This window comes from Copadichromis virginalis, linkage group LG5 (genome assembly GCF_057382275.1).
Source record: "Copadichromis virginalis isolate Kocher_CV1m ecotype Utaka linkage group LG5, C_Virginalis_male_GT1.1, whole genome shotgun sequence".
In the NCBI taxonomy this organism is placed as follows: domain Eukaryota; kingdom Metazoa; phylum Chordata; class Actinopteri; order Cichliformes; family Cichlidae; genus Copadichromis; species Copadichromis virginalis.
In genome coordinates this window covers 28,025,795-28,051,981 of record NC_140622.1, presented here as the reverse complement: position 1 = coordinate 28,051,981, position 26,187 = coordinate 28,025,795, and the positions used below count along the sequence as shown (strand labels likewise).

Sequence of the window (26,187 nt, the reverse complement as noted above, 5' to 3'; positions counted from 1 at the left end):
TTTATTTTATTTCACCGGGATTGTTTTCGTCAGTAAAATGGTGAGGTCTGTGGGGACGCCACGGTGAGCCAATTTACACACAAAAACCAGACTAAAAGAGTTAGAACTACAGGCCCAAAAAAGAAAAAAAAGTGAGGAGAAAAACCCACACAATTCAGGCAAGTTTTATGATTTAATAACATTTTAGCTGATCAGCTGAAATTAATTCAGTAGCCTAATGGTCACTAATTACAGTAGGCCTATTCATTCAAGGTTAAAAAACAAACAACAAACAAAGCTCTCCTGCTGATATAGCTTCCTTTCCTTTCCTTTGTAAAGTAAGTAGGAAATAAAGTTCTCAGTGTGTGTCCATCTCTCTGTGGTTACACATTTTGCTTTTAGGCCACCCAGGACGCAGTATGAAAGATGGATAGCACTGCCATTAGTGCAGTTTGATGGCATCTCTTGTCCAACTCTGGCAACTATTTGTGTATTTCACCAGGGATGACAGAATGACTAGACAATGAAGAAGCTTACGTAACCTTAGGACCACTTCAGAACATTTTAATAACACCATAGAAAACGCGTGAACGTAACACATCAAGTCAGTGTAACAGGACCAGTTTCTATACCAAGTGTTTCTTAGTACAGAAATTACATGAGTTCACCAGGGGCTTTTAAAAGCCCCTGGTGAACTCATGTTTAAGAAACCAGCTTGAGATGATATGAGTGTTGTGATATCCTGTTCAAAGCCGCCATTAAGAAATGAGTTCACTGTGGTCATATAGGGACAGACATGGTCAGCAACAACACTGTGAAAGGCTATGATGACTAAATCTTGCTCAGCTGCCACCATGAGGCTAAAAACCACAGCAGCATGAGATGTTAATGCAATCATGACAGGTACCATTCTTTACTGTTTACACCAAATTGTGACGCTGTCATCTAAATGATACAGCAAAAATGTATACAGAGATGCTTATATGCATATGCTTGTATTATTAAAAGGAATATCTAAGGTTCATCCAGGTTGCACTGTGTTGAGCCTATTGATATCTATCATACATGCCCAGTTTTTTTACAGTCTGTATTGTTTCTTAAGACTTTCTGTAACTGTATTATGGAGAGATAGGTAGATATCTATAGATAGATATACATGTCAGATATGTGAAGCCTAACGGTGAGTACGCATTCAATTCCTTGTGGATGAGCAGTTTCTGAAAAAGACACTCATGCTGTTTCAACTACCTTTCCCAATGCTACACTTTATCTCCAGCAGTAGTCTTGACCATGTCTACATTCTTTAAAGCAGTGAGATTCTGCCACGTGACTAGCCGATTAGGTATTTGCTATAAAGAGCAGTTGGGCATAAAGTGGCTGGTGGGTGTATGGGACCTTTATTCAGATTTGTTCCACATTTCGGAGGTCACATAAATGTTGAGGCAGAAGAACTAGAGTGGGGACAGAAATGCCTCTTCATTTCAACAGTGAGTCCTCTGTCGTCCTCTGCTCATCATAAAGGTTTCTTTGTGTGACTCAGTGTGTCTGTGGACACAACACTTCCTGTTAAACTGTTAATGTTTTAGCGTCTGAGACAAACAAACAGAACCGTTACTTCCACAGCCCGTTTTCCTTTTGTTGTGTTTTGTTTGCGTTTTTGTACAACAAAAATGACAACTTTTGACAAAGCAATCCTGTTAGTTCATTCAAATTAAAAAAAAACAAAAAAACAAAGGCAGTTACATTCCTAAACTGGTTACAATCCTAAGCACCAGAGGTATGTGGAAGTTGCTTTGGTTTTTTAGATTGATCTGGTCGGTCAATCATCCTTTTCCATCCACCTACTTTCTTAACTGTTTATTCGATTAACTTAAGATCCCTGGGTCTATCTTATTTCTCAAAGAACAAGAGGCTGGGTATACCCTGGATGAGTCGGCAATATACTATATGACCCAGAGTCAGGCATACAACAATTTACATTCTGACCAACAGGATTCATCAATAAACCGGACCTAACATGTATGTCTGGAACCTGGAGTACTCAGTGAAAACTGGATATAAATTCATTTGAAGAACTGAAAAGTGCCTTTCCAAGCTATTTGCAGCAGCTGATTAGAAGTGCTAAACAGTTGATAAGAAGTCTAAAAGATATAAATGGCACAAAGTCATCAAGGCTAAAATTAGGTTAATTATGATGCAAGTGAAAGTACGTAGCTGTTGTCTCAAGGTCCTTTGTTTTCATTTGATAAGACATTTAACTGGCATTTTTGGCACACCCATTCTACTTACACTGACTAATACTACCCGACTGCAATTTTTTAAATATAAAGCAGGCCTCAAGCAGGTCTGTATCGGCTGCATATCCAAAAACAAAACAGACACTACTATGGAACCATTAATTCTACCTATAAAAGAGAGGAGTTTGCAATGGTGTTGAGGAGCAAGATTGTCCTTTCTCTTTTAAAACAAATGTGGACGTGCTTTCAATGTTTTTCAGGCCTCTAGCAAAGGTCTTTTGATGATTTGTGACTGTGTGGGTATGTTCTGTGATTTCAGCTCTCCTACTCTGACACTGAATCGAACAATTAGTGACATCCACTTTACTCAGCTCTAGTGTGATGAAAGTGATACAGCAGATTTTCAGCAAAGAGACCGAGCTGTGTGAGCTCACACTGACTCATTTTGTGTCGTTTGAATATCTAAATCAGAGACCTGCACAGGGAGGAAGCAGGAAGGCTCACATAGGCTGCAAAGCTGACTCATAACTGACACGTTTAAAACAAAAGGACAATTACACTGGCAGATCAGGTGTGTCTGCTCATCCACTCAAAGAGCAATTTAAGAGTAAAACTGAACTGACTATCACATTAACACTCACTCAATCGTCCATCATTTCATCTGCCTCTATAGATCCTCTTTCTTTCTCTCTTATCCATCCTCAGTGCCCCTCCCCCTCCTCCAGACTTCTGTTATCCCCTTTACTTCCTTTCAACCTCCTCTCTGCTGTAACTAAACAAAATAATTATGAGCCCAACATGTGCAGCAACATGGTGGACAGCATGTGTAACATTCATAAACATGTACTCTCAGGTATGAAGTTTAGGTTCATTTCATGGGTGGGGCGAGGTGTGTTTATTTGCCTATTGCACTTCAAGTTCTCAGCTCAGGTATCAATTAAATCTTAAATGTTACAGTCATATCATCATTATCTTAATACAGCTACAGCAGATGTTCCAACAGGCCTAAAAATATATATTTTTTAAGTCTTTAAATACATTTTAAATCTCTATTTAAAATTCTAAGACATAACGATGGCTAATGAGCTTACAGTAGACAGAAAATGAACACCGTCTGGGCTGGTCCCTCAGTTCTAAGATTTTCTGGGCTTTTTTAGATAAATTTAGTTTCGTGTCATGGTTCAAGTTAAGCTCAAATAACCCTTGTTGTATAAACCAGATCATTCAAAAACTTCACACAGGTTTGAATGTCTTGAACATGTTTTAAACATGTCATACATACCGGTACCTGCACAGAATGAAATAGGTCATAGTTAAGTACATTCACATAAAGAAAAATAATTACCTTTCCATCAAAACAGCTGCGGTCAATGACGCTTCTATCATGAGCTAATTGATAAAGATTTTTTCAATCTGTTCAGTCAGTGCAGTTCAAGTTCTACATTTTTGCCATCCTGTGTTCAACATCCAAAGTATTTCCAAAGAAGAGTTTAATCATTCTCTCTTCAACTATACATACTTGTATACAGAGCTTTGATCAATTAACCACCAGCCTAACATGCATGTCTTTGGGCAATGGGAAGAAGCCATAGTACTTGTGGGGAGCCCACATAGCTACAGGGAAAACATGCCAACTCCAAAGAAATGCCTCACCTGGGGTTCAAACCAGGAGACGCGTTGGTGTGAGGTGACCGTGCTAACTACTGTACTACCATGATGCATATACAGTGCACTTATTGGTACTATTAACAGTTAAATATTTGTCAAGTGAATATTCATTTCTTTTGAAATATTAATTTATAAAATTTGATTTATATATTTTTGTTATTGTTGACAGCCCTAAATGTACAACTGTAGCAGAGGTAAAGAAAAAAAAAAAAAAGGACAGCTTGAGCCAGATGTTAAAGTGTAACATTCTGTCATTTAGATATGGATCACTTTAAGGTAACGTTCCTCACAGCATCGTTCAGACGTTCCCATATTTACCATTTTTATTTATTTATTTTGTTTTCTTTTTACATTTCCATTTGGCAGTTTCAGGTCTCCAAAGTTTAAAGCAACAATGTAGATAGCTTTCATTTTGTTTTCCAAATAACCCAGTGCTTCCATCATTTCCTAGAAATTACAGTTATCAGAATCAGAATACTTTATTGATCCCTGGGGGAAATTATTTTTTGTTACAGTGCTCCATTTTAAACCAACATTAAGACATTAAGTTATGACACCCTCCCATTATTTTGCCTCCATATAAGACAACAATCAAAGACCTTTAACCCTAACACATGGTGTGAACATTTATTTAATAAGACATGAATCACACATGGTGTGAAAAGGCTGTGAAAAGGTTGGGATTAGGCAATCAGCTCTCATGGATCATTTTAGTGTAAAGGTCAAATGCAATATATCAACAAGAATACCCACAGGGCTAGTGAAACAAAAGTGTGCAACCAGGTATTGAACAGTGTGGGCGGTTCTTGTGATTGTGTTCAGACATGTCTAACAGAGCTCCGTGTGGCGTGGAGATGACTTCAGAGAAAAATGTAACCTGACAAGATCAGTGTGGGAGTGAGTTTGTTTTTGATTCTCACATTTTGTTGTGTTCTGAATTTGACATAATGCAGATTTAAAGCTCTGAAGCAGTTTAGAAATTGCATTTATGAATTTGAAGTCTTTTTTAAATACACCAAAAGGTCAGACGTATTTGGTTACCAGTAAATCATGCTTGACCATGGGTATCATACAACGCTGTGTCTTTGTGAGGCCTGATATATGCCATTTGCGGTCCATTTCTAATATTTTTGCCAGGAGCATTTCTTTCTTAAATTAAATCCTGCTCAACTTGTGATGTTCTTTGCTGAATTTTCTGGCACAGAAAGCCAACACACAGACAGCATATTGCTGCCATCTGTGTGCCAGCAGATTTGTGTGAAGCCATTAGCTGGAATGTGTATTACATCAGCTGACATAATAACGTTAATACTGCCACTATTGTTTGAAAACACCACCCTAAATGTGGTTCTGTAACTTCCACTTTACAGAAGATCCTTAATGACCTCCAACACCGATTTCCACATCCTTTTGGCGAAACACCAGTAGTTAAACTTCACATGCCCATAGACGAAGCAGGAATCGTATATAGAGGTTGTTTATTTTAGGCTTCAATCACACAAGCTTAGAGCCCATCAGCAACCCCTGAAAACTATAGGTTGCTGAGGAAAAAATGTTTACTGCCTGACTAGTTAGCAAGTAGTTGCTAGACACTCCTTGCTGTTTCTAGGTGAAATCAGTCACAAACAGGGTTCTGCAATAAAAATAAATAAATAAAATTTTAAAAACTCCTTTGTCACTAGCAGATTGCTAAGGTTCCCTGTAGCCTACATGGAACACACTGACGTCTGCAAACACTCACCAACTGCTTGCTGAGTGATAATGAAACCATGAAAAACACAAACTGGAAACAAACTGGCATTGTGGCCGACTGTGGCAATCTATTAGAGATCTAAACAATCACGAGGAGGAGGAGGGGTACAGTACTTTATACCTATTTGCAACTTATGTCACTTTTAGCAATTACTCGCCAACTGGCTGGGGAATACCAATTTTTCCTTAGTAACCTGTGATCACCAAGGGATCACTGACCAGTCTCTGGGACTGACTTTCTTTAAACTATCAGAAGCCATAAATAATAACTGAAAAGAATATTTGATCAACTGCCCAGCCATACTTAAAGGACACACTCCAAAATTTTGACAGGAAACCACATCAGACAAATTAATACTCAAAGCATTGGCATCAAACTGTTTTGATCTTATTTTTGTCTAATTTAGGATTATTATTTAGGATTTTTTACCACAGACATAGACACAGAGTTCTAAAAATATTGAAATATAATTCACCAAAACAAGATATATGTAAGTAAATAAGAATTACATGACTACAATCAGTCTTAAGTGGAAAAAAAAGGAAAAACAAAACTCCAGTCACTGATAATTTCCCTCCATTTTCCAATGACGACGCCAGAGAAACAGTGCAAGGGCTGTTTGTCCTTCTCCTAAACCCAGATTTTCCAGCTTCACTCTCCTCCTCACTGCTCATAATGTGGCCCTTTCAGAAAAGCCTGTAAGTGTGTATGTGTGAATTAATTCCTGTCATTTTTTTTATGCTCCTGAGTTGTTCCACCAAGACTAGCCGCCAGTGTTTTCTTTTCCTCCAAACCTACTGTGATTGTGGCCATCAGGAGAAGAAAAAAACCCTATGTATCATGAGTTTACATAGTTGATCAGTTTAGACTCAAAGGCCTTTCAATTTCTGCATGCACTGTGGCTCATTTAACCTTTCCCCTTCTATTGATCCACTTGTTATTGATTAACTGACCAGCTGACCAGTCAATATAGAGAAAACTGCATGTTTACCTCTGCAATACTTGAGCAAGCAAACATGCAGAGAAAGCTGACCTTAGGAAACCTCTGGTGGAATTAGTCAGGACTCAGTAGGTCGTCTTGTGATCTCTGTGTGTGTAACTGTGTGTGTGCTTTGAAAGCCCCATGATGCTAAAGACGTCAACAGTTCCTTGGTTACTGAGGAAACCAGTCATGTGGAATCAAGAGAGGAGGGGAACCTGCTTTGAAAATCAGCTGATTGTGATGAGATTTATTGAACTCTAGTGCTGTTCTTATTGTCACACTTTAAAATTAACATTAATAAATACTGGCATTCATTTACTCATAGAAATTAGAAGAGGAAGACACTCAAAGACTTTAAATCAATGCAGGAATTAGTTAGTTCTCAGTTAAAGCCATGAGAAAGAGGAGAGCCTTTATCATTGTTTACTGAAATATAACAGAATTAAATCACATGTGATTTAATTGGATAACCCATCCTATCCCCCACTAGTACTGCCACAAACGATTATTTTGATAGTCGACTAGTCAGATCATCATCCATTGGACGTAAAACGTACAGCTTATTGCACTAGCATGCATCTGCTCTTATATAACTATCATTAGCTTACAGCTTTAAGTGTTTAAGGTATGTGCTAACTAAAAATAAAGACAAGATGATAGTTTATTAAATTTAAATGAAATTTGCAGATTGTTTCGGTGGTGTTTAATAAACTCCTTGCTATCTAAAATATAACAGGACACTGGAGTATATTCTCGAGCACCTTTAATCTCTTTTCAACTTTAATCTCAGCCAAACAGATTTACTCAGGAACAAATAAAATACTAAAAAAGCCAAACAATAACATTTTTAAGTTATCTAAGTGACTCATATATCATGTTTAACCTGAGTAGCGAAAGACGGCGGTGGGTTTGAAGACGATTTGCCGGGAGTCCGGTGTTCTCACGGGCTCTAGTGAGCCTTGCCCCGGGCTCGCTATCGAGCTAGTGGGTAACAGACGTCTCCGAAAACGTCGGAGCTCTTTTGAAAATATGTGGTGTCTTGATAAACTGAGCAGATATTTGAGGTTTACACAGCTACATTCTTGCCTAAACGTTTATTTTGTGACCCAGAAAGAATAATGAGAGTAATATTAAAACTAACTAGCTGCCGCCATTGTTGTAAACTGCGCTGGGCTGCGCTATGAATTCTGGGACACAGCTTCTTCTTCTTCGGGGTTTAACGGCAGCTGGCATCCTTGTACATGCAGTGCTGCCATCTTCTGTTTCAGTCCGTTATTACACTCTTAAATCCTACTACTTATTCCTGCGTCTTTTGGGATCTTGCAAAGCTTCAAACGACGCGTCGACTATTAAATCAGTCGTCGACGATTTTGATAGTCGACGTAATCGTGACTAGTCGACTAATCGTGGCAGCCCTATCCCCCACACACACGCATCGGAAAAAGAGGTGACATTAGCCAGTCAGCAGCCTTAGACAGTATCACCTCTTCCATTTAGGGATACTCTAACCGATCAGGTGTTGATTGCTTTAAAGCAATGGCTCAATGCAATGAGTTCATAAGTGGCTTTAAAAGCTCCGACTTATTTTCTAAACCAGCTTCTTGTTGAGAATTATGGGGCCTTACATTAACACATTAACCCTGTGACAGACTGGCAACCTGTCCAGGACGTTCCCAAACGTTCACCCTGTGACACCTGAAATAGGCTCCAGCCCCCACAACTCTGAACTGGAGCGTATGAAAATGAATGCATGAATAGATATTAACACACCACCTTAAGGTCTGAAGTAGCTGCAGCTCAGTAAGAAAAGATGCCTCATAGTTCTGTGGATTTAGCAATAATCTGCCAGTTTCAATTGTAATCATGCCAAAGTGCTCAGTTTGGTAAGCAACAACAAAAGCAGATAAAGGAGGATGAAATGTCTCACAGGACAAAGATTTTCTGGCTTTGCTGATTTGTGAGGTCACCTATTAGAATATTTTTTTAAAACTGGATGTTTACTAAAGTGTGCCAATGCCTGTAACAGGAACCTATGACAAAAAAATCAACACATGAGAATCAGCTGCCATCAATCAAACGGCATCCTATGGCATAAATGTGACTTTATGACGTTTGGAGGGAGAGACAGTTTCATATTTTTTTGATAGTTGCATATGTGGGAAGCAGACTTTAAATAAAGCTATACTGTCCAGTCAAAAAATAAAATCTTCAATTACAACAGTTTACCTGTGTGGTTTTATTTCGCATGCCTTTTCTGGCTGTATTCAACAACTGATGTTACAGGTATTGACACAACACAAGGATGCTGTCAGCGTCTATGAAGCATGAAAGTGGATAACGAACAATTAAAGTCAGCTGTCACTGAAAGTTGTCCTGACACGTTTCCACATTGAGAAACAGCAACATGGGGTGTTCAGCAATGCTGAACAATGCCACCTTTGACCAAGACACCAACTGATACCTGTCACTCATGTCTGTCTGTCTGTCCTGGTAGAAAAAAAAATTCAAATGCACAACTTCTCCGTTTCCCATACCACAAAACTATGACATCATGAGTATTACCATGAAAAGCAAACAAAGTGCCTACACATAGACCCGCCAAACCAGTTCTGACATACATGTAGTCCCCTGCAGGCAATTCAAGGGGCTGAAAAGGAGAAAACAATTACGGAATTTACAAGATGCCAGGACTTGCCAGTGTTAAAAGTGAACATGTGTAGGAGTGTGTGTTAAATGCATTGGCCCTGCTTAAAGTCAGCTGTTCCTTTTTCTTTTGTCTGCCTTTTCTCTCACACACTGGACAGCTGAGTTGAGACTGCAGAGAATGAGGGGGATGAGGCAGCTGTCAAAACACTATGCAGATGCGCGCGCATGCACAACAGAGGAATGCGTCTCATCAACGCGCAGTGTGTGAAGGCTATATCAGCTTCACATTGAACTAAGTGCCAACAGATGGTAACCTTCCTACATCCACCGCTGTGCCAAACAAGAACCAAGGTTTGATTACGGCACAAAATATAATTAATTTTTATAATTTGGATAGTAATTATAATTTCATTTATTTAGCATGACTACTCATTAAATTAACACTTTCCTTTGGGAGGTGTGACCATGCACAAAAGCATGAAAGGGTGCGTGGTCAATATAGTTAAAACAGGGGGTCTGACTTGGATGTTTAGTATGTCCATTTTCTTGATGAACAAAGTGCAAGTGAATTAAATACCATTTGTTTTAATTACACTTATGGTGACATTCCTAAAGCCCTTGAGGTGAGCTCCGAATTATTTTATATTTAGGAATTATAAGACATTTTAGAAGAAATTTAAATATAAATATAGCCCATTTTAATTGAAAAACAAACATAAAATAGCAAAAAAAAAACAGGTGGATGATTTGATGAGGGATACACAGGAGTCTGGCACAAAGTATTGGATGTAAAGTCCATCTTAAAAGGGCAACAGCTGGTCCCTGCCTTCCCTCCTGACAACATATAGATTGGGAAACAACAGGAAAAGACATTCTTTGGAGATCTCCACAGCAGCCAAACAGAGGCTGATTGACTGCAAACAAGGCAACCTAGGGCTGTGCGATATGACCAAAATCTCATATCCCAATATAAGACATTTTTCATCCCGATAACGATATATTTCATACAATAGTGCATTTTCTGTAAATTCTGTGAAACTCGGGCAACTCGACTTGCGTGAAGTGTTTTCATCTGGGCGTCGTTTATCTGGAGTCGAGTGTTTTGACCGATGCATGAAAGTATATATTTAGAAGTTGCAATAGCTGTCATTTTCTTTGTGAGTATTTATTACATGGCGTGCTGCGGGGGAAAAGCCTGTTCTAACATTTGAGTCTAAGGTTTATTTTGAGCACCTGACCACTCTTATTTGCTTCTCATCCATAAACTCTCTTTATACACTTTCACGCGATTCTCACGTGGGTGGTAGAAGAGGTTTGTCATGTTTGAGTCTGTGGTGTTGACCGGTTTGCGGCATAATTTGCAGAGTAGTTTTCTGGTCCATGTCAGACTTTTCATAACCAAACCATGTCAATGCTACAGAGGTAGCCCCTTGCTTAGGAATAAGGTCCTCGATTTCTTTTGACTGGTCCTTCTGTTTGGAGCTACCTGGTTCTGCCTCATCTTCACTGGCCATGCTGTTATTCTCTGTATGGTGACCAAACAATGAAAGAAAATATTGCCGTAAACAGTGTATTTTGCGACGCCACTAAACAAACGATAGCATGTAACATGAAACGATAGATGTTTTAATTTTGGCATCTAGTATATTTCGTTATATCACACAGCCCTAAGGCAACCCAACCCTCAGTCATGTGGCACCAAATGCAGACTGGGTGATAGACCCTTACAGATCCAGAGACAACTATTATAGCTATAAACAGTAAAAACATTTCTACAGATTCACATTTTAAAACTTTTTACAAAATCTATTTCTTCTAGATAGATTTTGCTGAGTAATGTCCTTCTTCTAGGGCTGCATTAAACAGCACGTGATTTTGGGTGCCGGCTAAGTTGGTGAGCAGGTGACCATCTGCTTCTTACATCATACATCATTAGCAGTTTCCGAGTCCAGACACCTCTTCAGTTTCCAGACTCAAACAAACACTGCGGCATCACTAACAGTTAGAAACTCTAAATTCTTTAGTCTGAAATAATAAACAAAACACAAGCTTTGTAGTGAAAATGAATATAAAATATATAAATATATAAAATAACTATGAATACCCTCCGATTATGTCATTCATATAATTGTTGCAAGTTCAGAAATACCAAGATACAGATTATACAAGGCAGAACAGACTTCTGATGTTGTACCAAACAGGTTCTGATTAACAATTCTCTCAACCTGAACTGAAACATTTTGTGCCTTCTTAAACTTGAATGAGTTGGCAGGCTGTATGAAGTCTTCTTGTAAACTAAAATTATGCTTCAACATTGCTCACTGGGGGATCAATGAATTGCACTATTTTCTAGGCCATAAGCCACCTGCAAAGGTCTTACAAAAAGAAAAAAAATGAAAACCTACAGCATCCATGTTTACTAGCTTGCAATCAAGCCCCGACTTCTTGGCACACTGCAGTTTCTCTTGGCATGTTAGGGTCTACCACTGAATGACTGTAGTGTGACACTACTGGAAAAACTGAATATGCAAGTCAAGAGGAATGTATCTAAAACCTTCCACATTTTCACCACTCTACTAATCTGTATGCAAGTTTATCTTCTGTAATTCATGATGCTGTAATTTCTGTTTAAGTGACCGTTCTCCAACATCTACAAGTCAGACATGATACTAACGCTGGTATTGGTACTGGATCCATACCATCATGACAGGATCGATACTTTACTTTTTTCCTCTAAGTACAGCATGTAGCCCACTGAATTGTGTTAAATAAATTATTTTTTAGGAAATGAAAAAATATACCTTAAACATGCACCAAAAAAAGATCTGAACGTTTTGAGTTGACTGTATATTTTATTTAAATCCATTAGCACATTTAAGGAACAGAAGATGACCCAAAGTGCTTTATAAACAGGCACATTTACATTCCAGGTCTCAAAGAACCCCAACTTCAAAATACAGAAGCTGAAAGTTGTGTTTTGTTGTGTTAACTTATTAATGTGGAAATTGTAAATCGTAGTGATTTAGTGGACGATTATGATTCACCCTATAAATCATTACACACTGCCCTCCCCTACATATGCTGCCTTTATAAGTTAAAAGTATTGGTATTGGCAATACTGGCTCTGAGTTGCTGAGGTCTGGAGCCTATGCCAGCTGGGTGAGTATATGAAAAACCGTAAACCTTATATGTTGGAGATTTTGATCGATTCAGAACGCAAAAATGTTCGTTCATTTTTTATTTATTTTTTTTGCTACTTGGATTCAAGTAGCAGGAACTACAGTTTATCTGTGACCTATGAAGGAAACATGTGATGAGGCGGTTTACAAATTTTGTCTACAGATTGTATCCTAAAGGCTGTTAATCAATTCACTGTCAACCCTCTCACTTATACACACACACACACACACATTTTCTTTAGCACTCCCTGATTCAATATTTCCAATAATAACCAGAACTACAAGAAATCATTTCAAAATCTTGGCTGAGACTAAACAGAGAATCCCACATTAAAATGTGTCATGGTCTTAACCATGACACAGAGCCTTTTACAGCCTTAGTTACAGACAAATTTGCATTTCTTCTATACATTTTCAACAAAATTATTAGACTTCTCAGATGACCTGAGATGTTACCTGAGGACATGCAAACCGAAAAGCACCCACAGGCTACAGTAGGATTTGAATTAGTGACTGCTTTTTGTTCAAGTTTTTGTTGAGTATGTCCAGCAGACTAATCACAGCCCTTAAAAATGTTTAATTAACTGTTCATTATTTATTAACATCAACAGCATAATCTTCATTAGTTGAAGTAAACAAAAATAGCATTAGATTAAACCTGATATGTAAAAAGCTTTTTCTGGTGAACTAGAGCACTTTATGGCATTTGCCTGATAGAACGCAATCGAAGGTTCTTTAACACACAAAATTAGCCATGTTGTCACTTAGCCCGACTTATGGTGAGGAGGTATACCCTGGACAGTTTGCCACTCAATCACTGGGCCATCAAAGAAAGGCAGATAGAACGAGCAATGTACTGACAATTAGCTAGGGGCTTGTCCTGCCACATACCATCCTTTAGTAGCACAATGGTTAATGGTTTTTACTTGATATTCTATCCCACCCACATACTGTCCACGGAGAGTTAACAGCGCTAATTAGCTCCCTCATGATGTTACTATTTATAATAAAAAGAGAAACAGTGAAAGATCACATTGTGAGGAGAAAGAAAGAGAGAAAACATTTATCTTGATTTGCTGTGAGTCACATAAAAACACAGAGCAAGATGATAACAACTGGGCCACAGACAGTAACGTGTCAACTGTGTGTGTGTGTGTGTGTGTGTGTGTGTGTGTGTGTGTGTGTATCTGCGTGTGGTTACCTCTGGTTCCGGTCGCCATGTCTGCCACCTTCTGAAAAGCATCCAGGAAGGCTCCGGTCACCACGATGGTCGTTCTGAAACAAACAACACGTGTTACCTGTCGTGCTTAATGTACACATAATATCATTCCATCATGCTATCATTTGTTCAGGTTTAGAAAGCAAAAGACGCCACTGCATTAACTCCTCCAAGAAAAGCCCAACACACAGTGTCATGGCAACATGCGTAGGTAGACGATCAACTGGTTGAAAGCACAAGCATGACATTGTAAAGAACCAACAACTCTTTAGATGGATTAAGTTAAATACCACACAAAAACCTCCTTTTTAGATTTTTACTAGCTTTAGTAAATACGCTCTATCGCACTGATGAGGTGTCTTGCAGAGCTTATTTGTGCTTCGGGTCTCAATCAAGTTTCAAAGAGACACAGGCTCACAATTTAATGGGCATTGCGTCCACACTTCCGTTGGATGGTAACGTTTAAAACGAAAAAAGTCTCTCACTCTCTGATGAACATTTGCATGAGGCTGGAACTGTGGTCACGCTCAGACTCACTGAGGACCACGAAGCCGCCAACGCAAACAAATTAGATGTGACGAGAAGGACAAAATCTTAAATGAGTTCACACTTGAGCAGTGTTTATCAGAAGTTCCCATTTCAGAGGGTGCACACTGGTATCAGGCATGGCTTATTTGATACAGAATCATAAACAAAGTGACTACAGCATACAGTATGTACCTTTGGGGTTTGGACAAACTGTTAAAATCTGCAACAGTGGGAATAAATAGGTCAGGTAATCAGACACATAAGTGCCACCATAAGAACTTTTTCTAAATCTGAAAGACACACACACACACACACACACACACACAGACACAAAATCAGAAGATGCATCCCGAACAAGCCTCTGCACTACTCGAGGAAAAAAAAACCAAACCCCCCCCCCCCCACACTTTTATTATGAAAGTCAGTCTGGTGAAGATAAATGAGTCCAATCACCTGCAAAGGCCAGTGTTAGGAGTGCAACTGGAGACCTTGAGAGGCGCACATCAGCTACATCAATGGATCTTTTGTCTGTGTATGTGTGTCAATTACCAGTCAGGTCTATGCTTCTATAGCTGCGCAAGTGCACGTATGCACACACACGCACACACAGTCATTATCTCTGAAAGCCAAACTAAGAAGATCATATGACACTCCTGTCTCTAGTTTGTGCATCTGACCTCAGTGGAAATTCTCTTTCATATTAAGACCAAAGAGTTCTTTCTCTCTCTCACACACACACACACACACACACACACACTTAACAATGCAGTTCACAAACAGGATAGGCTGAAGACAACAATCCAATTTACAACTTTTTAGAAAATATGGAAGAATAAAAGTGTAAACATTAAAAAATAAATAGTCAAATGACTCAACAAATTAATGAACCAATTACAATAATAATAATAATAATGATAATAATAACAGCAACAACAACAACAATAGTAAATGCTATACAAGCACTGCTCAGTGGTTATTTGATAAGCTGGAAATATAAAGCTCACATCTAAGTCCTCATGTTTTTAAATCAGATATTGGGTTTGTATCTGTGACATTATGTTTTTTCCTATACAAACTGAGACAGACTAATTTTGTTATTTAAAGATTGCATTAAACACTCTGCAGGTTAGTGCAGGATACAGGTTAGTTTGCTGTACTGTGATGGATTTAAAGTAAACAACAGTGTATTGGACTGGTGCACAGTGGCTGTGGTTTCATGGTCAGAGTTAGGTTACATCAAGTGTAGCAGAGATTGGTTTAATTTTAGTTGATGATGCTTAGATCCACTTAATGAATTCCATCTTCATACCAACTTTATACCATCTTGAAAAAAGACAGCATGAACTGGAGTCGTGTTTTCTTAACTGTCTGTGCTCAAGTGCCTTTAAATATATTTTATTATACCACACTGTTTAAATCGTATTTACCAATTTGCTGTGCCCATATGATTTTGCATGTTGTCCTATCAATGCACCAGCAGTAGACTTATAAAGGTAGGAATAAATCTGGTGCATTAACCAGAGAACATGTTAATTGGTGCACACTGTCCATAATTATATATAATAACTGAACAGAAGTAACTAACAATAATTTAATTTAATAACTTTCCAAAAACACCTAATAACAGTCCCAGCATTAACAATAATGTGTTGTAGCACATAGACACACAGTCAGACTACAAGAAACATATAATATAATTAAACACACTCTTGAAGCTCTGTATGTGCAAATATGTATTTGATCTTCTCCATCTAAATCCCTCACTGAATGAACACTCTGGTGGTGCTGCAGAAAAACACAGAGTCCCAAATACTTTAGCAAGACTGAAAACCCCACTGGAGCCTAAGAGAGGCTTCAGCTTGTCTTTTCAGCTTGTAACTGCTGCTTTAAAGTTAAACTACAGATCTACAGACCAGAGTCTGACTGTTTTGTTTGTTTGTTTGTTTTAGCTGAAATCTCTAATTAGCCCAACTGCAGAAACATATTTTTTGCTATTAAAAATGGTGCAGCAATGAGCCATCACTGATAAAAGATGTCAAGTGAAACGGACTTGTTATATTTATTATAACTGTAAACTCATTTGAATCTTTCATTTTTAAAGAAGTGTTATGTCATCATGTCTGTTATCAGCAAAATTTGTCTGCTAGTCAAGCTTAACAGTTCATGCATGAAAAGAGACAGGAAAAATGGAGTTAACTGTTTCATCACCCTCGATGATCAGCCTGAAAGTTAAACTTTATTTTGTCAATTCTGTACTACAAGGAAATACGTTTATGCGAATTCCAGTGAATATTTATATTTACACATATATCCTAAATGTGTGCCCAGTATGCAGAAGAGTCCAACTCTTCTGCATGCCTCAAGCTATTTGTTGTCAAAACTTCCTCCTTTTGACTACGATTACAGCATTTTACCAGCTCAACTGCATCAGACAATGTTCCATTTTGAGGCCTTTGGACCTCTTGCAAATCATGACATGCCTGTATTTTGTGTTTTCATAATTCAAGCTATGAAATACTACCTGGTGAAGTTTTAGTGTTAATGAGGCTAGAAGGTATCGAGAAAAAGTGAATTAATAAACAAACAAACAAACAATCTTTATTGGTGGCTGTATGAATAAATATAACTGTGAAGTTAATGTGTGAAATAAAGCTTTGTGTGTGCAAATTATCCACAGCTGATATTTTAAGTAGCATTAAACATTAGAGCAAAGTGGATGCCCTTTATTTATGCCTGTATCTGTAGCTTTGTGTGTGCATAGCTGGCTGACTGGCAGGGCTAATGGACTGTGACTGGCTACAGCAAGCAGAGCGATGCTTATCAAAGTAAACTGGCCTACTGGGAAATTCAGCAATTATACTGTCATTAAACCAAGCCAGCTACTGGACAGAATTAGCCTGGGTCAGAACATGTGCAGCTTTCATGTAAAACGACAGAATACAACAATGACCAGTAGGGCTGTTTGATATAACGATATATATCGGATGACGATATAAAAACCTCTATAGTTTCATTTTACGCTATCGTTTGTTTCGTGGTGTCGCAAAATAAACTGTTTACGGCAATATTTTTTCACCCTTTTGATCATGGTTTTGATGGTCACTGTAGTGGCTATATTAATTTCTTAAAGTTCTCTCTTTCTCTTATATTTAATATAACCACACTACAGACGGACAAGCGCCTGTTTTTATGCGTTGTGGTTAGCAACAACAACGGTAACAGCATCGCGTGTCCGCTTGTTTATGTTCCACATAAACCTTTCACAATAAAGCTCAAGATCCTTTTGAGACTTTTCAAAATAAACTGAATCACATGAAAGAGCAGATTATTTACGGATGAGAAGTAAAAAAAAAAAAAAAAAAAAAGAGCCGCCGGGTGCTAAAAATAAACCTTAGACTCAAACGTTAGAACAGGCTTTTCTCCGCAGCACGCCGTGTAATAAATACTCAAAGAAAACGGCGGCCGTTACAACTTATGTCTAAAAATGTATAGTTTCATGCATCGGTTAAAACATCGGTCTCCAACCTTTTTTGCGCCACGGACCGGTTTATGGCCGACAATATTTTCACGGACTGGCCTTTAATGTGTGGAAATTACGGAGGCTATCACTTATCACCTGACCAAAGATATGGCTCCCATCAACACTGTGCAAAACGAGGGATTTAGGAAAATGATCAACACCCTAGACAAACGCTACACAGTGCTGTCCCGCAACTATTTTTCTATTGTTGCACTACCTGCTCTAAACACGCAGTGTCGAGCAACGGTGGAGACGGAATTTCAAGCAGTACAACATTTTGCGGCAACAACAAAACGTGAGACATTTGTTGTTTTTATGTTTATTTTATGTTCAGTCTCAACTGTTACGAAGTTGATGAGCAGTTAATAAGTGCAATAAATATTTATACTGGAAAAGAAAATCGTGAGAGAATCGTGATCTCAATTCTAAGCCAAAAAAATCGTGATTCTCATTTTATGCAAAATCGTGCAGCCCTACCTTACACTCTAAAAATCTCTTAGTCTCTTAATCTCTAAAAGCCCAAATCTCTTAGTGTTTCATCTGCGACCTAAAACTGATGTCACAACGACACAAGACAGGATGCGGTTGATTTGTCATCGTGGGCAAATATTTTCTATGGAAAAACGAACTGAAAAAACATGACTAAGTATTTGGCAACATGCCATCCAATTATAGTTCAGGGAAACTGACAATGTTCTGCTGAGTTGCAGGATGATCAACAAGATTTTCTGACTGATAAAAGATATCAAACAGTCACATTCCTATTTTAAATAGGGATGGTCATGACCTTCATATATTTAAACTATGAAGTTATTAAAAAAAAATTCTGGTTCATTTAGCAATTTTTTCCCTTTTAAGATAAATAATTTCCCTTACTAATAGGGGTGGGCAGTAGAAACTGTATACGGTAGAAACGATATGAATTTGGCCAACGGTAGAGATTTTGACTATACCGCTCTACCGTGAAAGTGCATGTTGATAGTGTCATCAAGCTGCGCCTGCTTTGGTCGAAAGCATCGCAGCAGCTGCAAGCAGTATCATCTGCAAATTATGCTGGGCGACAGTAATAGTGAAGAGAGGAAGCACGTTTTGGAATTTGAAGAAAGCCAAAAACTGCGCTTGAATGTTGAATTCTCTCACAGCTGCTCTATTCCCATGTTGTTGCAGTATATTAATAACTAACCTCGTATTGTGGATGGATTATCTCAGTTGTTGTCCTGACTGAAGTTTGGTTCGTTTACAGCATCCTGCCATGCGATTGCATTTGACCCTCACATTAACTTTTATCGAGTGGAAAGAAGTTAGCGTTCATCCTCTAGCTTCACTGTTTATGTTATGCTAACATAGCTGTGTCACTAGCAATCACGTAGCACATCATTATATATTATATACTGAGGCTTCTGACTACGGAAGCCGTAATGCTCCGGCAATCCATCAAGTGGTGTGGCTTCGTAGTTCACCAAAGTGGTACTTAAAACATTTTTGATAGATTTTTGAGGGCCGTGTCACACATAAAATCGGTTCAAGGTCAGTAAGCACAACCAGAATTCATACATAAGGCACACCGGATTATAAGGCGCACTTTCGATTTTCGAGAAAATTAAAAGATTTTAATTCCACCTTTATGGTGCAGAAAATACGGAAGAAAAAATATATTGCGATATATATCATTACTGCAAATGCTTCAAATTATACCGCGATATGGATTTTAGGCCATATCGCCCAGCCCTACTTACCAACACCAAAAACAGTTTGTAAGTCACTATTAACTCATTCACTGCCAGCCATTGGCAGTGAATGAGTTAAACCCATTGACTCATTCACTGCAACTGACGGCTAGAGACGTCAATGGCAGTGAATGAGTTAAACAACAAAAATATAACACTCGGTAGTGAGAGAATAAATAGAGGAGAAACATGCAAAACTGTTAAAACTAACATGTCACTGTGACACACTTATGACATGTTCAACAGCTTGTCTTTGATGATTTGATGAGTGGTTGAAAACAGTATCGTTGCGTGAAACGGCAATATCTGGTTTTATACAATAGGTTATGACCAAAAATTTGTGATACAGTTAGGAGACCTCATCTATGGGCTCAAAATGTGGTCATAAATATTTTGTACTTGTAAATCGGTTTTGTACTTGTAAAAAAGATTTGTATGTGTAAAAACAAATTTGTGTGTGCATAAAAAAGATTTGTATGTGTAAAAAAAATTTGTGCGTGCGTAAAAAAGATTTGTGTGTGGACTTAGCCCAAAAAAACCCCTGCAAGTTACAAGTACGAATTTTGACCCTATTTTTCTTCCTTTAAGCTGATTGGTCAATGTCATGTCAATCACAAATTAAACAATCCAATCAGAGAACAGATGGGTTTGGCTGTCGGAGGGGCACTTTTTTGAACTGCAGGTCCTTGAAGGGTAATCTCTATATAAATATCCGATAGCAGCTAGGTCCCCTTACTTTCAGCAGCTGTTGAAAGGATAAAGTTGTGGTATGTCAGTGGTTAGAAATACCATTATTACTTTAGGATTAGTTTAACACAACGTCAGGGCTGACCCGGGACCATTGCTGTGAGTCACAGTGCGCAGCATAAAAGTCCTTTCACATCGGACGCAGGATGTGCTGCTAATGCTAACTGCTAACTAAAAGCAAAGGATCCAGAATTTGTTGCTGGCTGCTGGGCTCTGTGGGTTTTTGCAGCAGCTCTACCTGTACTAGATGCACCTGCTCCTTGTCGTTTTTATCTCTGACTTCATGTGAACTACAAGAGTTTGTGGGGTTTTTTTGCTAGTTCTTCAAATGTTCAATAAAAACATCTATGCTAATTCATAACGAAGAAAGCTTTGTAATGAAGACTGTCATTTCCAAAACACTGCCCCCCCCCCCCCCCCCCCCCCCGCGTCCGCAGCGCTGGTGAAAAGGCTGTGGAAGTCCCTGTATTAAACACGTAGTCCTGTGACACAAAAATCACCAAACTCGGACGACCACAGACTGTTTTACTTCGTGGTGATGAAGTAAAATGCTGGGTTGGCATGTAAAAGGGCATTTATTCCCTTCAAAGACCTGCAGTTCAAAAAAAGCGCCCCTCCGACAGCCAAACCCATCTGTTCTCTGATTGGATTGTTACATTTGTGATTGACATGACATTCACCAATCAGATGAAAGGAAGAAAAATAGGGTCAAAATTCGTAGTTGTAACTTGCAGGGGTTTTTTTTGGCTAAGTCCACACACAAATCTATTTTACGCACACAATTTTTTTTTACAAGTACAAAACTGATTTACAAGTACAAAATATTTATGACCACATTTTGAGCCCATACTCATCTACAGGTTAATCTGCTCTACAGGTGAAAATGTTTCATGTTAATAATGAGCTGCTGATTTAAAAACACACACAAAAAAGGGGTTAAAATGTGCCTCTTACCTGAGCTGTGACTGCAGTTTATTTCCTTTGGATACAAAGTCCTCCCATGTAGGATAACTGGCCTGCGGGGGGGAAATGAGAAGACAAATGAGGGCATTAAACCTCTGTAACACAAGTCAGGATGCAACAAGATTCCTTAAATCTAAAAGAGATGTTAACAATATTTCTTTCACAGCCATAATCCTGAAGGAGTTGTAGCCTTAACGAAGGGAGAAAGGGGCATTATTTAGGTATTAGTATTAAACTTGCCAGACATTTGTCTGCACAGGACTGGAATGTGTAGAAAACAAATCACACAAAACTGAACAGAGACGCGTAAAGCTGAAACATTTGACCTATTTGAATCCAACAGGAGCATTCAACATCAACACTCTGTGAAACAAAAACTGAAAAATTACAGTCCTAAGGGGAGTTCATATTCCAACAAACTATGTTAAGAGAAAGAAAGGTGCTACAGAAAATATGTTGTCAGTGCTTTAGCAGAGCATTACAGCTGCAGTATTAAATCCAGTGAGGATTAATGGACTCCACTTAAATGAATTTGGGATTTAATCAAAATGAAAATCAGGATGACAGAAAGAGAACAGAGGTCTGAAATGTACAAATGCGGGGGGGGGGGGGGCAGCATGAAGGTATTAAAGAAAGTAAAACATTTAGGTCAAATGAGATGGAAAATCTAAAAATAAATACTGAATATAAGTGAAAGGTTTGACAAAAACCTTGTTTTCTATTTTGCTGGATAGTTTATTGCCAGTTTTCAGTTAACTAATGACAGATTTAAGCAATAAATGCAGCTCTTAACTGAATCCTAGGGGATCTAACATTCACATATATTTAGAGTTCTCCAGATTTTCTCTAACATAACAAAAAAAAACAAAGCAATTATCAGCTGTTCGGCATGTTACTTTTTGCTTCTAGATGCGTGTTATGACAGGGGATGGGGATTCTGAGCCTGACAACTAATGAGCAGAAACACCCGAGTGGCGCTAAACATGAGCAAACTAATGTTCTTATGCAGATGTCGCTGATTTGCCATGAAACTGCAGTTCACACTCTGAATCCATCATAATGTTCATGATGTCAGTTTTAACCTGCACTCAAAAAAAACAAACACTGAAAACATGAGAAATTCAACTGATTAATCAATTAGTTGCCTAATCCCTAAAGCTTTAAATCTCCTTACCAATTTAACACACCCTAAGGGCTCAACAAAAACAAAAGATGGCATGAACACCAGGGATCTCAATGCAAAACCTACTTCACATGACGTCATCAGTGCACTAACTGCTAGCTGGAAAGCCAACATATTAAAATACCAAAGTTAGAAAAATGTTAGTAGTTTGGAGACTTGTCATGGCTACTTTTTTTGTTTTGTACAAACCCCTGGAAAAAAATCTTGGGAGCACCAAATGTGCTTACTTGCAACAAATAAACACATCCCACATAACAGGCAAAACTAGTTTTTTTGTGAAACATACTTCAAGCAAATCAAATTAGCTTAATTAATTGCATCTTTAAACATATATATCATAATCAGTTCTTTGGTCAACAGCCTGAACTGCTCGAGAAACTGACTTCTTTTTTGAAAGGAGTTGTATAATGCATTCCAGCTCTCTTTTTGAGGCCATGCTTACTTTCGATCAGCCAGGTCCAACTGCTTGTCAAGGTTTGCAAACATGCTCTGGTAACTGATTTACATATTCAGATTTATTCGAGTATTTGTTTTAGAAATGTGTTCATTTTCCCTCTACTCTGTCTGGAAAAAAATGTAAAACTAAAAATTTAACTGAATTTGCTTCAGGGATCTTTTACAAAGCCAGAATATTCAGCTATTAAAACAGTTGTGTGTCATATCTGTGATTTATTTACAATTTAACTTTTTGTATAATTTCTTAAAATTTTTAGTTTAATTTTTTTTGCAGTTTGTATATTTGTTTGTGACTTAAATAACAAACTGTTAAAGTGTGGCAAACAAAAAAAAAAAAATCTCCCTGTCGACTTCATTCTCTCTGTGTCATTGTCAGTACTTTTAGTTTAAGAAGAAGAAGAAGAAAGTGTACTTTATTGGTCCCCGTGGGGAAAATCCCTCTCTGCATTTAACCCATTCACTCAGTGAAGCAGTGGGCAGCCACTGGGCGCCCGGGGAGCAGTGTGTAGGGACGGTACCTTGCTCAGGGGTACCTCAGGGTAGCTGTTCAGGGGAATCGAACCCCCGACCTTCCGATCATGGGGCCACCACTCTACCTACTGAGCTATCCCTGCCCTGTTTAACACTTATTAGGAAACTTTTATTGCATTTGCGCTACCATAACATGTTGCAGTCAACTCCACTCACATCATTTCAGTTCAACCTTTTATATTTAACTTCCAAAGTTGGGAAAGTGATGTTTAAGTCTAACTTGATGTTGATTAAGACACAAGAATAATTGCTCAGGCATTTCTTCAAAGTGAGTAAAACAGCTTTTAAATTTAACACTAGTATCACAGCAGGTCTCTGTAACAAAAAAGAAAAATAAAGAGAACATTGTTTTGGAGCTGGAAAAAAGATTAATTATTAACATATCTTGTTGGCATTTACCGTTGAGGGGTCAAAGCTACTTCTTTATCTACATTTTGTAAAAGCGGCTGAATGATTATGTAATGTAACGCTGGTTCATGTAGGCTCTGACCTTGGGTTATATCTGAAGGAACAGCTGCTGGTGCAGTGTCCTGGTTATTGAATTAAAACACAGGAAAGCCCTGCTCGAACAGAGGTCCGATTCCACTTTCTCTCTCTTTATTTTCATGAACCCAGTCACCCTGTCTGTCCTCTGTCTCTGCTGGTCCACCAAGGAGAGGATAATACCGATTTAACCCCTAACACAACAACATTAGCCTCTTAGCTCTACACTGCTAAAGCCGTTAGCCAGCCCCCGCTTTACAGCTAGCCAAGTATGCACGCAGCATGGGGCTGACAGGTTTACTAGCTGCAGGGATTTAGCTGTGCATGATGAAATACTGCAGGTGGTGGGCAGAATGTCTCTGGTGAACATCTAACAGCGAGCCTGTGATGAATAGAAAATTACGAAAATTAAGAGAAAAGGAAAGACTACACTCCAAATCCATTTCTGACTTGTGGGTGGAGGAGTGATAGGATGAACTTGGAGTAAATTTGTACTGGGGTTTAAGAAAAAGCTTATATAACTTAGGATAATTAAAGTTGACTTAATTTGAAAACTTATATATACTAACATATATATTAGAGCTGGGCGATAGAACGATAACGATATGTATCGCGATATAACTTTTACTCGATAGAGAAATTAAGCTATCGCGATAGACCTCGCCGCTCTTGTCCTCTTAAAATAAAAATAAAAAAATAAAAAAAAAGGTCAGCCAATCCAAACTAAGTAGCGCAGAGCCGAACCAATCACAGCCGCAGCGTCACGTCGCGTGACTTGTTACGTACAGCACAAGTGCCAAGCCGCACGTGTGTTTGTTTGGGAAGCAGCCAGCGGGTAATGGAGGAAATGAGTGTGCCGACTAGAAAAATCAACCGAGCGTGACCGAAGAGAAAACCGATGATGGTTCCAATGCCGGAGAGATTGTCGAACGGAAGAGCCATAAAAGTTCCGTAGTGTGAAGGTATTTCGGCTATTTCAAGTCTGACAAAAAACAGTAGCGTGCACTGTAAATTGTGCCGAAAGCAAGTCTGGAAATACAATAAACTGGTGCATGTGTCACGCTGTGCGCCACGTTATTGTTTCGGTGAAATGAATTTCTACAATACTGTTAATTCTACTCTCTGCAGTGTTTAAATGCTTACATATACACACAGTTACTGTCCGTCCACACATACGACTCGGTTCTGCTTCTATGCCGCAGCTTTGTTTACTTTTTCCCACCGAGGCTTCTAGACTTCTGATTGGCCAACATTTCTGCACGGTTAGGAATCTAGCGCCACCTGCTGCTTTGGCATGTTCATAGCAGCGTTTTCCTTCATTTCTGCCTTTATGTGTGGACGGGATTATTTTTTAAAACGAAAACGGAAAATCTCCGTTTTCAAAAATACCCGTGTACGTGTGGACGTAGCCTCAGTCTCTGACTGGAAGCGCTAATTCGTCATTCGGCTTTTGTCAGACTAAAGTAACTGTTAAAACTGTTTGAAAAGCTCAGCTATACAACAAGGAGAGATTGAGAATTTCCTTTTAGTTCTCAGTTTATTTGATATTGACAAAAGTTAGTCAGTTTTGTCTGTTATTCTGTAAAACAAACTAAGATTTATTTTTAGAATTAATATTTTGTTTCTAAGTGGAATTGACAATTTAGTAGTCTGTTTCGTTTGTTCTATTTTGAAACTTAAACGCTTTAGCGGCTGCCTTTTGTGTAGTTTGCAATATTTGCCTTTATTTATCTGAAAAAGTCTCATGTTCCTTAAGTACATCTACCCTGTTGAACTTATTATGGGAAATAAATATTTAAATAAAAACAAGCTGCTGATTATTTCACATTTTACTTGTGAGCAACGGCACATTTAAATCTTACAAATATAGTTATTTGGCTTATATCGTGATAGATATCGTTATCGCCTGAAATTAAAAAAACATATCGTGATATGAAAAAATCTCATATCGCCCAGCTCTAATAAATAAATATATATATATATATATATATATATATATATATATATATGCGAGTACGTTTTTAAATTAAGTCAACTTTAATTATCCTATCTCTATCAGCATTGGCATTAACACAGTACAGAGTTGATCTGTGGAGAAACAACTTGATATATTTATTTATATTAAAGTATAACAGCAGTAACCAGTTGGTTTAACAATGTTTTAATGCAGCTTTGATTAACCAGGGCTGTAGCACTGATGGGCAACCACACCCTTCCCTCTTTCAGTGATGGGAGGTTGGAAATGAACAAGGTACAAAGCAAGCAGATGGCAGCTGAGCAAAGCAGCACTGTTTCTGGAATACCTTAATGTCAAAAACAAGCAGTCGTATGTCGCCTTTGTCAAAGTAAAACGATATAACCACTTGACTGAAGTGCTGCCTAACCG

General features: G+C 38.3%; 1 protein-coding gene across 3 annotated transcripts in view; it reads right to left on the bottom strand.

Annotated features, from left to right (window-relative positions):
* The window catches only part of mtss1 (MTSS I-BAR domain containing 1), a 72,510-nt gene that overhangs the window by 27,582 nt on the left and 18,741 nt on the right, over positions 1-26,187 (bottom strand). For all 3 annotated transcript variants that reach the window (XM_085457220.1, XM_085457221.1, XM_085457222.1), the window contains 2 exons: positions 21,140-21,201; positions 13,646-13,719 (listed from right to left, as the gene is read on the bottom strand). In XM_085457220.1, the coding sequence (XP_085313346.1) occupies positions 13,646-13,719; positions 21,140-21,201 (136 nt within the window). The remainder of the gene's footprint in view (positions 1-13,645; positions 13,720-21,139; positions 21,202-26,187) is intronic.